Consider the following 13,075-nt stretch of genomic DNA (forward strand, 5'->3'; position numbering starts at 1 on the left):
CCAGGGACGACAGCAGTACGCCCGGGAGGGCCAGCTTTTAGATGAGAACAGGGGGCTCAGAGGTCTGTCCAGAAACCGCCAGCCAGCGGGGAACAGAGTGAGAAAGACCCCAGAGCTGTGTGTGTGTGTTTCCCACCAGCACCCCAGACCAGCACCTCAGAGCAGGCGTGGCCACCCTGGTCCCCACTGCTCACTGTGCAGAGCCGGGGCGAGGCAGGTGCCCGAGAGCCGTCCACGCTCACGTGTCTCAGCAACAGAGCGGTCACAGCTCTGGCCACTGCGGGGGCGCACCAGGTCCCTCCGAAGGATCTGCACCACACGGAATCCTGGTACTGGGTGCTCCGGGCTCTGATCAAATACTGCCCAAGCGTCTTGCCCTGGGGGGTTTGCTTCCCACTCACCTGGCCCCCCGGCCACACACTGAGTCTGAGGGCAGGCTTGAGCCTGTTTACAGAGTCCAGTTAGCGATCCCATCTCGCTCCCTCCCCTCACCCCCTTTCAGGAGCCTAGAAATCCGACCAACAGACACCACGCTTTTAATGCAGGAACGTGTAACACTGGGAACCTCTTAAGAGCTTTGTAACGGCCCTTCTGAGGGACAGCGGCCACTTGCCCTGTCGGCACGGCCAGGACACGGTGTCCCCGGCTGCGCCGGGTGGGCAGGACATCACACTGAGGTGGCTCCCTCCTCCCGCGCGCCGTGAGGGCGGCCCCCGCGTGCGGGGGTGGGGGTCACCGCATGGGCGCCGGTGCCCGCAGCTCGGGCTCACGGCGCCTCTGCCTGTGCGTTGCTCCCCCAGCCGACCCGAGGAGCCTTCGACCTGGAGCGGCTACATGGGGAAGATGTTCATGGCAGCTTCCAACTACCTCCCCGCCCAGGTGTCAGACATGATGAACCAGGACAGGGCCTTCGCCACCGGGCGCCTGAATTTCTCCGGGCAGAAGAACCTCTGCACCCTCTCCACGTACGTACGTAGGGCAACGCCCACGCCCAACCCCTCCACACATTCACGTCCCCAAAGCACCAACGCCCCAAACGCACGCACAGGAAAAAAAAAATAATAAAATAACACAAAGAAAGAAGAAGGCCAAGAGGAAGGGCGAGCGAAATCAAACCCTCCCGCCGCGCATCAGCTGCCCGGTCATGACACGTGTTCGCGGGCGGCAGTGGGAGCTGGCGAGGGGATTCATGGCGACACTGTCCCCGAGAGCAGCTTCTGTGTTCACGTAATTATGTGCAAAGGCCCAGACACCTACGGGGTTGACATGTTTTACCCAAGAAGCTCAAAGGAGTTAAACATTTAAAAAAATTTCGTAACGCTAGCCAGCCACATGCCAGCCCGCTTCCCACTCATCTCCTTCCCGTCACTGTTAAAGGTAGAGGCGCCGTCCCGTCCAGGTGAGCTCATGTTTTTGTTTTTGTTTTTGGTAACAGCTCTTCCTGGAGCGGTGGTGTGGACATACTTCATTTTGTCTCTCCCACACAGTTATTGTAGATTCAAAAACAAGAGTTAACTCTCAAGGTAGATCACTAGGTCAGAATGCAAAGAAACAGCCAGGCACCCAGAACCCGGGCCCAGTGGGCTAAGGGTTCGTTGCTGGCAGAAGGCGGCGGCGGTCAGGGGGAGCGAGGCCTGGTTGAGGCCTGGCTGTCGGAGGCCGGCCCGTGACCCGCCATTGTTGTAACCACGACACACGTTTTCTTTTGGCTCTTTAGGATCCAGAAACTGCCGAGGCTGTTGGTCGCATCCTCTGACGGACACCTTTACATCTACAACCTGGACCCTCAGGACGGAGGAGAGTGTGTCCTGATCAAGACTCACAGGTGGGGTTGCTAGCTCTCAACCGGCCGCGTAGCGTCACCCCTGGGCCAGGAACAAGGGCGAGCTTGATCTCCCGCGTTCTTTTTCCTCCCTCCTTCACCGGCAGTCCCGGCGCAAACCGCCAGGGGGCACCTGCTCCGAGTAGGGCTCAGTGTCAGGCTCACCATGCTGTGAGCTTCTGGGAAAGTAAATGAGAACACAACCGTCTCCCTCCTCGTGCATGATGGGCGCTCAAAAATATTTCCCGAGTGGAACGGGAAAGTTCTCGTGACTTCCACGACCCAGTACAGGAGGGCCCGTTCCCGAAGTGGACAGGACAGGACAGGACGCTGAGCTGCCCATACCCCTCCCCCTGGAGCACTCCTTGCGAGCTCGTCTTTGAGTCCTGGCCTGAGTGACCCGGGCAAACCAAGCGCCAGTCCTCCCTTATTAACCGTGAAAAGGGGTCACTGTGAGTCGCATGGCTGACCCTGGCCATCGAGGTCCCAGCAGCAGGGCCGAGGGGCTGGGGCTCCTGGCTGGGCGTGCGCTTCCTGGAGCTTCTCCTCGCGAGGGCTCCTGGATGTGTGACGATCGCTCTTCTCCCCCTTAATTGCTGCCGTTAGGCTGCTTGGCTCAGGAACCACGGAAGAGAATAAAGAAAATGACCTCAGACCTTCATTACCTCAGTCCTATGCAGCCACAGTGGCCATACCAAGCGCGTCATCCGCCTCCACGGTGCCAGGTGAGGCGTGGGGACCTGCTGGCGGGGCCCTCCCCTCCCCTTCAGGTTACCTGCGGAGGGCACGCCCACCCCACCACACAGAGGCCGTGGGAGCAGCCTCTGCAGGCAGCTCCCGAGCCCGACAGGCCCGGCACAGCCCCTTTCCCTAACAGGGTAACCCTCGGCCTCTGAGGACTGGCAATCCAGTGGGAAGGTCCAGGCGCCCGGGTGGGGGGTGGTGAGACCGGCCCGCCCGCCAGCCTCTCGGGATCAGAGACCATCCGCGGTGGGAGTTGAACTCCCCTGGTTCCCCGGGGCCTCCCCCCGTCCCCCACCCCGTTTTCTGAGGTCCTGCCCTGGTCACGGCGCAGGAGGAGGCCCCGTGGCGCCTCTCACGTCCCCTTCTTGGTTTCCAGGTTACTCTGAGGACGGCGGGGCGCTCCGCGGAGAGGTTATTCCCGAACACGAGTTTGCCACGGGACCAGTGTGTCTTGATGATGAGAATGAGTTCCCCCCTGTGAGCATTAGGAACCCTTAAGAGAGCCGCTCAGTCTGTGCGCTTCGAGGGCAGCCTTCGCCTGGGCAGGAGGCGCAGGCACTTCCCCCCCCTCGGCTAGTGTAGAGCTAACCCCCCTCCCTCATGCCCAGAGGCCTAGTGAGTGCTGGTCGTGCTGGGCGCCGCCCACTCCGCAGGCCAGCCCGCAGGGGGCGCTCCACACGGACACTAACGCAGGGAGCCCGGTGGCCTCGCTCGCTACCTCCCGGCCCGAGTCCCTGGCTTGGCTCCTTAGCGCTGTCTTGGCTGCGGGGTGCACTCTGAGTTTCCTGAGGCTCCGGGGTCGCTTTCGCAGGACGCTGCGGTCTCCGGACTACAGGGGGCGATCTAACAGGGCTGGGCCGCTGTGCTCTGCGGGCGGGTGAGCGGACCCTCCCCTCCAGCCGCAGGGCAGACCCAGGATCAGCGGCAGCAGCTACAGGCCTTGTTCACTGACGGGCAGCTCCCCCCCCCCCCCCCCCCCGCAGCTCCCCTGGGGTCCCAGCATCCTGCTCCCTCGGTCCTGGCAGCAAAGGCCACGGGCCAGCCTGGCGCTGGGCTTGGCTTCTCCCAGCGTCCCGGAGCACACAGCAGGTCCTCTGCCTGGGTGCCCACGGCCGCCTTCGCTTCTGACTCTTCCAGCTTCCATTTAAGGCAACATATAGATGCCTTTCGTGAGCTTCCGTCCGAGGACAGCCCAGAGAGCGGGCCTGAAGTCGGTTAGAGACAGGAGCGGTGCTTGGGCCGAGACTTGGGGGTGGGGGGTCCGCTGAGTGAGTCGGAGGCAGAGCCCCAGCCACTGGGCACTGCTTCAGGGCCCCTTAGTCCTGGTGTGCAATGCTTCCCCCTGACCAGCACTTGCTGTCCGCGGAGATTCCGTGGGCAAAAGGATGGCCTGCGGGTCTGGCTTCTGCTTGCATAGATCCATAGGGCAGCCTCGTAAGCACAGTCACTAAGAAAAGGGAGGGGGGGCTGGGCCCCCAGTGCATGGCTGGAGGGCTGTGTGAGGTCCCAGAGGCGGGCACTGCAGGGTGAGACTTACACGCCGGCTCTCAGTCTGCAGGCCCCCAGACACAGTGCCAACCAGGAAGGCTTATAGTCTAGGGGTGGAGAGCGATGGATCCTAGAAATACTAATTTTTACCAATTCAAAAGCCTCTGCCGGCTGGCTGCCTCCGTGTGCCAGGTGCCTTGCCTTTGGGTTCTCATGCCCCACCCACCCGTAAAGGTGGTGTGGTTTTGTTTGTTTGTTTTTTTCCCATCACCCAAAAGTTGGTGGCTATTTACGCGAAGTTGCATCTTCCGGGAACCAGAGCAAGTCAGACGCAGTCGGGCATAAAGGTGACAGGGAGGTCACGGTCTGTGACTGCTACAAAGGTTGTTCGAGTCTTAACTATTACCAGGGTAGACCTTGCCACCCCTTATATTTACAGAACCGGGTACTTCAGGTGCGGCACGCAGGCCAAACACCTGTGTGAAACAATAGGTTCACGGGTCCAGCATTTGTTTGGAGTGAAAACAAAAACAACGGAGATGCTTAAGAGCCAGCCCAGAGGCCTGTCCCCGGGCACTGCCTCAGGAGAGAAAAATGGTTTAAAAATGATGTCAGGCCCCCCGAGGGAGGATCAGATCAGCCGTCAGACGCCAGCAAGCCTCGGGGATGGGGAGGAGAGGGTCCTGTTCTTAGAGACACTGACCTAGGAGCAGGCAGTTCCCCATCTCCCCGCACAAGGCCCAGAGACACGAGCATCTAGTAGGCCCAGCCCAGTCATGCCTTTCCCACAATCCCGTGCAGCTGGAGAGCGCAGACGCCTCCCTCTCCCTGCCTCTATTCTATGCCTCTGATAGACGTATCTGTCCAGAATCCACACCTCGACCCACGGTCCTTAGAAACCCCCAGGACAGTGAGAGAACCCTGGTCCCCGCTCGGGGAAAATCCCTTTGTCGGCAGGAGCGTGGGCTTGCCCGGGTGCCATGAGGTCATCACAAGCCGCCTTTCTAAAAAACAGACCGACAGGTGCCTGGGCACGCTCCCTCCCATCTCCCTCCCAAAGCGTTTGCTTTGCTCCGGGGAAAAATGAAAGAGGAGAGAGCAGATCGCCTCTGGTTCCTTAGAAAGATGCAGCCCTGTCTCAGGAGGGCGGCCGACCTTGGTTTCGGTAACCAGCCAGCCTTACGGTCTGCCTGCTTCACCACACGAGGCTTACTCTGGTGGGCACGAGGGAGGGGCCGGGACCCAGCGTTTACTGACGTTTTCAACAGTGATGTAGCAGCCCGTGTTTACAAGATGAGCCTTTAAAAAAAAAAAAAAAACCCGCAGACACACATCAATACGCTTGCAAGTATTTTCCCTGCAGTCAGTTCATTCTGAAATGGTGCCACCCTCGCCCGCGCCCGTGTGCCAGCCTCCCCCGCCCACCCCGCAGGCACAGACCTGCCGCCGACGCAGCCTGCTCCACCGCCTCTTCCCGGGGAGAGTAAGGCCGTTCTGTTTTGATTCCGGTAGATAATCTTGTGCCGCGGAAGTCAGAAGGGCAAAGCGAAGCAGTCATGATGAGACGCGCGCCTCAGAAATCAGGACACCCCCCTGTCAGGTGGTTCTGGAGGAAACGAGGAAGGTGGAAGAATGGTGTGCGGTTGTGGGCGCGGAGTGGGGGGCAGGCATCCCAGGTGCCGCCTGCTTAAGCCACAGGACGTGGCTCACTGCCCACCAAGCCCCCCTCGGCCCCAGCGGCTGCCCGTGGGTTCGGGAGGCATGGTATATGCAACCTGCTATTGAAACTCTATCGCAGCCCTGATGTCAACGCTAACTAACCATATTGGTCTGTAGCCGGAATTTTGTATTAAAAGGGGCATCCCTTTTCAGTGTATGCTGTGTAAAAATGTACCTATAGGAAAACGTCTTGGAATTGTACTTCTGTATATTACATACATAGAGACTATTTTAACCAGGCGAAGTTTTTTTTTTTTTTTGGCAGTGATTGGAATAAATCACGTACTACCTTTGAGTCCCATTTAGGACACTAACAATAAAATCATGGCAATGCGTTTTTAAGGCTCTGAACGTTTATTTCTTCGTGGCTTTAGGGAGCAGGAAGAACTCCTCAAGTCTTTACAATCTAGCCATTTGACCTTTAAAAGGGGTCAGGGGTGGCGGGTCGGGCTCTTCTGCTTGGAGACCTGGAGCCTCTGACTTTGTCTAGTCTGCACCCACGCCACCCAAGCATCCCCAGGGGTGGCCTCGCGACGGAGGTGCTCAGGCCCCAACCCAGACCTCCCGGGTCAGAATCGGTACTCTCACAAGCTCCCGGTGAGATTCGTACGCGAGTTAAAGATGGAGAAGCGTTGCCTAGATACCAGCTGGCACAAATCTCTACGAAAGTGACCAGTGAAACGGAATGCATTAAAAAAAAAAAAAAAAAAAAGACTAAAACGGATTAAGTGCCTGCCTCACGTGCCAGGAAATATATGCCCGGCACTTCTATGGACTGCCTGACCGAATCCTCAACATCAGCTTGCAAGGTAGGGGAAGTCAGGCCCAAGTTCAAACGCCGGGCCTTGACCCTGGGCTGCCTCTGAGCCCGTGGGGTCCCCGTTACAGCTCTTGGCAGCTGATCTCCCAAGCCGGCATGCGGACAGGACAGTGGGGGGTGCAAGGCGGTGGCTTCCCGCCCAAATCCAGAGACTGGTAATGCGTACATCAGTAGAAAGAGGGTGGGTGTGCACTTGCCGTCTCATTTCCTGACGCTCCTGCTCGTGGGAGCGCCGTCTGGGAGTCGGAATGGCAGCGGCAGGCAGGCTGGTGGGGGTCACAGCAGGGAGCGGCCGCGGGGTCCTGCGTGTAGTCTGCTCTGGAGACGACGTCCCCAGCGATGTCGTGCAGGACGCCGGCGAGAACCTCGCTGACTCGGGGCAGCACGCTCTGGTACTCGGCACTGCCTGGGTCCAGAGGCACGGCTTCCGCAACATCCTCTTCTAGGTTGAAAATAAGGGGGGGCTCGTGGTACCGGGCAGGCCCCACGCTGCCATCGCAGGCTCTGGCTCCACCTACAGAGAGGGTGACAATAGGGCCCCGTCAATCCCGATTCTGCCCATGTGGCAAGAGGGGAGACCCGGGGCTGACTGTCAATGAGCTCAAACACACCAGCACGTGACTTTTCAGATGACTGCCCTCCCTGTCCAAGAAATGACCGTGAGCATCTGCGTGCTCGTCCCACAAAGCTCCTGCTCTCTGGAATGATCTGGAACTTCTCCTTGGACTTGCCTTCAGAGCCAGTAGGACATGCGTACAAATGTCTTTCATCTCTGCCCTCTGGGAGTAAAATCTGTTTTTAAATGGATTTCTTGGATAGCAAATATATTCAATTATAAGCATCGGGCAGGCAGACGCGGTGACTCATGCCACTCCGGGCAGAAGTTGAGATTGCTGTATGCATTAGGCTGGCTGAGAAGGCAGTCCCGAAGAGGAGGGACAGGTGCTTGGGTGATGGCAGCATCCTTGGTCGTTAATGATTCAGATGACTTACTTTCTTTGCTTTTTCCATGCGAATAAGTAGCTAAGATATCTGACAAAAGTGCATATGATATAATGGAATGAACAAAAGGAATGAAGGCCAAGCATGGCCCTCGGAGACACGGGAGTTCGTTCCTGAAGACCTCCTTCGACTCGGAGCCCCTCAGCGGCCAAGCACGACTAAGTCAGAAACTGGGAATCCAGCTGCCCTGGGGAAGCAGAGCTGCTTCTGGCACTGACGTGTGAGAGAGCTTTTTCCAACGGCTCTGCACACATGCTTATGGGAAACCCAGCTGTGTGGTTAGGAGGGCCCAGCCGATGGCCTCTTCTCACCCCCTGTATTACCAAAGTGGGAATGTAACACTGAAGCGCCAGTCAGTGAAGGCAGACCCCAGGGGCCAGGGCCAGGCTACAGCACATGCTTTCGTTCTAGCCTCGTGTGGTGAGGGCTGACCTCTGAAATCTCCGAGGGACACAATGAGTCGGTGGTGTGGTCTTTATGGAACCGACCTCAATGGCTCTCCTCCTGTGACTCAGATTCAGGTTGTTCAGCTGACAAAGAGTCACTGCCTTTGCCTGGAGTTTGGGGTTGAAACAACAATAAAGAGTGGTCATGTGGTGTTTGGCCATCAATCAAGTCTTCACTGGGGTAGGCTCCTCTTATGAGAATGAAAGACTTCTGCTGGAGCCAGTTTGGCTTAGTGGGTAGAGCATCAGCCCAAGAACTGAAGGGTTCCAGGTTCAAGGACACCTACATTGATTGCAGGCTTAGAAGTGAGACCGCCCCTCAATAAACATTGGGTGAGGTTCAAAATGGGTCACACCTCTCCACAACCATTGGGTGAGGTTGGAAGTTGGTCCCACCCTCAACAATCATTGGTTGTGGTTGGATGTGGGTCCTGACTATCAATAACCATAGGATGAGGGTGGAAGTGGGTCCCACCCTCGAACCCAATTGGTTGAGGTTGGAAGTGGGTCCTGCCCCTCAACTACCATTGGGTAAGGTGGGCAGTGGGACCTGCCACTCAACAACCATTGGGTGAGGTTCAAAGTGAGTCCCACCCCTAAACAACCATTGGGTGAGGGTGGAAGTAGGTCCACAAGGCAGGACACAAATTAATTACAGAAACACAGATCTCTCTGAACAACCCCCACTTTTAGGCCCAGCCCCTTGGACTGGTCCCACCTCCTCCTCACTGCTCATGCCCAATCTACCCTCAAGAACCCGGGGCAATTGTGTTATCCCAAAGCACTTCCCACCCCCTCCGCCTTGCTCCCATTACCAGAAGGCACTATGTGTCTCTCTCCCAATGCTCAGACTGTGGGATGGAAACCGTAGCAGGTGTACAGTGAAGATCCCAGCAGACACCCCAGGATCCTGGCCACCAAGGCCAACATCAACAGGGATCAATTGTGTTGGTATCACGTGCCCTGACTCTGTGCAATGAGCATGCTCCACACATGTGGTGCTCTTCCCTAAACCCCAGTCGATTATGAGGAAAATATCAGAGAATCCAAAAGGCACCCTTCAAAACACTGGACCAGCACTGTGCAGCCAGACACAGCCCAGGGTGGCCCTGAGAAGGGGCGGCTGAAAAGCTTGGAAAAGACAGACAAGAGAATGAAAGCTGGGTCTCGGTGGGATGCTGCTTCCTGAGAGACAGCACCCAAGCCCACAAGCAGAGTCTTTAGTTTGTAGCAGATGCCACGAGGCAAAGTAAGGACTTGGTCAAGATGTTTACAGCATTCTCGAGGGTTTGAATCCTACTCCATTACATGCACCTGATCAAACTCTGTTTACTTGCAGCCTATATCACTCAGGAACGTGGGGTCACGTGTTCAGACCGTAGGTTCAAGCTTATAACTCTAGCTGTTGGATATAATTGTGCTGGGAGGCTCTGCCTTCCAAGCTGGGACATGCACATGGCCAAGAGAGGACTGGGCCCTCTCATGAGTCCCAGTCTTGAACCTGTCCAAATGCTGTAGCCCCTCTCCACACAGCACCCTCCAAGCTCTTCAAGGTCATTAAAAACAAGGACGACTGAGAGACACTGCAGAGACAGGGCTAAACGCAGTGTGGGGTTATGGGTAGATCCTCCAACAGAAAAAGGCTATTAGTAAAAGACTAGGGAAACACAAGTCTATAGTCCGGTTCAAGCAGGGCACCAGCATTCACTTGTTAGCTGTGTAGGTGCCGTAGTTATGGGAGCTGTGAACAACATGAGAGACTAGCTATGCAGACCTGTGCACAGGAACCCTGTATTCACTATGCAATTGTGGGGAGAAATCTAGAATTATTCCAAAATAAAAAATTTTATTTTTAAAAATGTAATTAATAGCTCTGGCCAATTATGTTCAGTGGTAAGAGCATCAGCCCAAAGACTGGTTTGTGGGTCCAACCCCTCAACAGCCATTGGGTGAGGTTGAAAGTTGGTCACGCCCCTCAACTACCATTGGGTGAGGTTGGAAGTGGGTCCCCCTCCTAAACTACCATTGGGTGAGGTTGGAAGTGGGTCCAGTCCCTCAACAGCCATTGGGTGATGTTGCAAGTGGGTACCGCCCTGACCCTGCTGGGATTTGGTGACTCCTCAGCACATAAGTCCCCCAGGAGTTAGGATTCCTGTCTGACGGGGGTCATTTTTAACAGCCCTGGGACTTCCCGGTCACAGTGTGACTCCAACTCTGCGGTGCCGAGAGCCTTCTGGCAGGGCACTCCCTTCGGAAATGAACTCGGCCTGGGGGCGCCGTGCCTCTGAGATAACGTAATGTAAGGACTGTAATCTGGACACGTTCCATCTGAGAGCGTCACAGTCATCGACTGGTTTGCGTTTCAGGGTTTGGAGGATCAAAGGCGGCCGCGGCGTTTTTAATATCCTCCCAGCGATGAGCTCATAGAACTTGTTTTCACGCCACGCTCTCTCCGGGGTCACTTATCGACACTCCGGGAAAATCAGTTTTGTTCTGTTTTCTATAATTCTTTGGAAAGTTCCAACATGATTAACTTAATCAAATTGGAATCTGCAGCAGTTAGGGTTTTTGTTTTTTGTTTTGTTTTTCATTCATTAAAAAAAAAAAAAAAAAAAAAAAAGTTAATGTTCCTTCTAGATGCAAGACTCTGTCCACGCACATCAAGATAACGAAGATGAAAGGGCTACGGAGCCCTGGGCTCAGAGAGCTTGAAATGAGTCATGGGAGCCTGGCTGGTCTGGTTCAGGGGTTGAGCAGTGACCCATGCACCAGGAGGTTACCAGCTAGATTCCCCGTCAGAGCCCATGTGGGCTCGATTCCCAGCAGGGGGCCTGCAAGAAGGAGGCAGCCTAGGGATGTTTCTCCCTTATTGATGTTTCTCTCTCTCCCCCTCTCCCTTCCTCTCTCTGAAAAAAACAAAACAAACAACCAGCAAGGGAAATAAAGCATGCACTTAAATGACTGGCATGTGGGCGAGAAAAGAGAGAGAATGTATAAAGTGGAGCCACTTGAACCAAGCTGCTAAAATTAACATTATGAAGGCGGAGGCGTGAAGGACAGATATGTTCTTGTTGCAAGGAGCCCGGGCACTGGGACGTTTTGAACTTTCCAGTCCTGCCTCAAAGCCTGGCTGTGCGTCTCCCCCGGACATCTGACTGACAGCGGTCTTGGACGAATCCTCAGCACGCAGGACTGAGCCTTCTCATGAATGTGCTTTTCGCTATAAGAACCCTTAACTTTTCTTTCTTCTTTGGAACACGTCTGGGTGTTTGCCTAGCTGTGTCCCCAGTTTGCAAACCCTGAGACCCTTACGTGAGTAAATCTTTACCACTTATTTCTAACAAAGCCTGAGGTCTCTCTCTGAGTCTGTTTGAGAATGCGACAAACATCAGATTTCTCCAGACCCTACACTGCTGGGAAGATGAAAGTTTTATGTTTTGTTGATTTCAGAGAGGAAGAGAGAGGTCTCTCTTCTTCAGCTGCCTACTGCACACCCCACACCAGGGATGGAGCCCGCACCCCGGGCGTGTGCTCTGACCAGGAATCAAACCGTGACCTCCTGGTTTGTAGGTTGACACTAAGCCACCGAGCCCTGCATGCCGCCGGGGCCAGAGGGAGTTTTATGATTCGGTTTGAGGCCTTCAAGTTGAATTGAACATGGAGGCTGAGGCCGTGGCCCTCAGAGATGACAGGAAGGGAGGGGGACCCAGGAGGCTGGGGTCTGAATGCAATGGCAGCGAGAAGCCCTGGGAAGTGCTGAGAAGCATCCTGATCCGGCATCGCGTTTCTGATCACCCACTGAAGGTGGCCACCCGGACTCCCGTCCGTTTGCTCAACCGACCTCCAAACTCTGTTTTCCCAAAGTCTCTCGTCAAGTGAATCACACTGTCAAGCATCTCTGAGCTTCTCCTTAATGTTCACCCCCACGGGCATCTAAAGCGCAACAGTGTCACGTGGGAAACAGAACAGAAAGAACCACAGGCCGAGGTGGAGTCCCTGGTGCGAAGCCGCGTCACCAATCCCAGACTCTCGCCTCGCTCTCGGCGGGTGCAGCCTCTCCCGGGAGTGGGATCTTACACCCACCCGTCCGAAGGTCCATCAATCCTGGTGAGGTGATCTGCAGGATAGCCCCTCCCCCACCTCACCCCGCTATTCCTTCCCTCCCCCAAAAGACCGCTGTCCTAAAAGGAACCCTTTCCTTTTTCTAATAACGCCCCAGCCACACCCTTCTGCTATACAACCTTCCCTTCTGTACCCCGCACGGCCCCCCTCGCCAGAGCGCCTTCTATTTGTTAGATGGGCTGCTGCCCAGTTCACGAATCGCTTAATACAGCCAATTCGCTCTCCAGGTGCACTCGGGGGTATTCTGTTAACAAACGAAACGGTCTTCAGGTGAAAAGCACTGTGCACCGTCCGAACACTCTGAGCGTGCTGGAAGTGTAACAGCAGAAAGATCTGCTTGCTGCGGGTGGTGGGTGCAGAGCGCCGGTGCTGGGCCCCTGGGTGCTGGGCCCCTGGGTGCTGGGCCCAGGCTTTGGATGGAAGGGCTGGGGGGAGGGGGTGGAAGTGCTTCCCAAGGAGGACCACCCACACTCATTCCTGCAGGCCTGGGTGAGAGTCCCCACGGGGCAGGGGCCCGGCCGCCCTCCAGGCCTGCGGGCGGGCGGGCACCTCCTGAACTCACCGGTGACGTAGAAGGCCTTGTAGCGCTCCAGGCGGACGGTCTGCAGGGCTCCGTACTCTCCCGCCGCCCCACTGTTGGGGTGAAACAGCGCCTGGGGAAGGTGGCATAAGGACAACCGGGCTCTCTCTTCTTGTCCCCCCAACCCTGCATCGAGGTCCGTTCGTCTGCTCCACACCTCCCTGCTTCGGGTCTTATTTTGTGGGTTAATTCATTTTGTTCATTGGATTCCACAAATAAGCGAGATCGTGTGGTACTTGTCTTTCTCAGTCTATACCTATATGCATGGCCCACAGACATGGGCAACAGAGTGTGAAAACTTGGGAGGGCGGGGGGAGGGGGGGCGCGGGATA

General features: G+C 56.2%; 2 protein-coding genes across 5 annotated transcripts in view; one reads left to right on the forward strand and one right to left on the reverse strand.

Annotated features, from left to right (window-relative positions):
- The window catches only part of WIPI1 (WD repeat domain, phosphoinositide interacting 1), a 28,553-nt gene extending 22,438 nt beyond the window's left edge, over positions 1 to 6,115 (forward strand). The window contains exons 9-13 of the mRNA XM_084864095.1: positions 801 to 965; positions 1,718 to 1,825; positions 2,429 to 2,547; positions 2,943 to 3,043; positions 5,567 to 6,115. Of these exons, the coding sequence (XP_084720221.1) occupies positions 801 to 965; positions 1,718 to 1,825; positions 2,429 to 2,547; positions 2,943 to 3,043; positions 5,567 to 5,614 (541 nt within the window). The 3' untranslated portion in view covers positions 5,615 to 6,115. The remainder of the gene's footprint in view (positions 1 to 800; positions 966 to 1,717; positions 1,826 to 2,428; positions 2,548 to 2,942; positions 3,044 to 5,566) is intronic.
- ARSG (arylsulfatase G) overlaps positions 4,298 to 13,075 on the reverse strand; it is an 83,756-nt gene continuing 74,978 nt past the window's right edge. For all 4 annotated transcript variants that reach the window (XM_084864090.1, XM_084864087.1, XM_084864088.1 and 1 more), the window contains 2 exons: positions 12,726 to 12,816; positions 4,298 to 7,107 (listed from right to left, as the gene is read on the reverse strand). In XM_084864090.1, the coding sequence (XP_084720216.1) occupies positions 7,036 to 7,107; positions 12,726 to 12,816 (163 nt within the window). In that variant the 3' untranslated portion in view covers positions 4,298 to 7,035. The remainder of the gene's footprint in view (positions 7,108 to 12,725; positions 12,817 to 13,075) is intronic.

This window comes from Pipistrellus hanaki (assembly GCF_964339955.1).
Source record: "Pipistrellus hanaki genome assembly, chromosome: 16".
In the NCBI taxonomy this organism is placed as follows: Eukaryota; Metazoa; Chordata; class Mammalia; order Chiroptera; family Vespertilionidae; genus Pipistrellus; species Pipistrellus hanaki.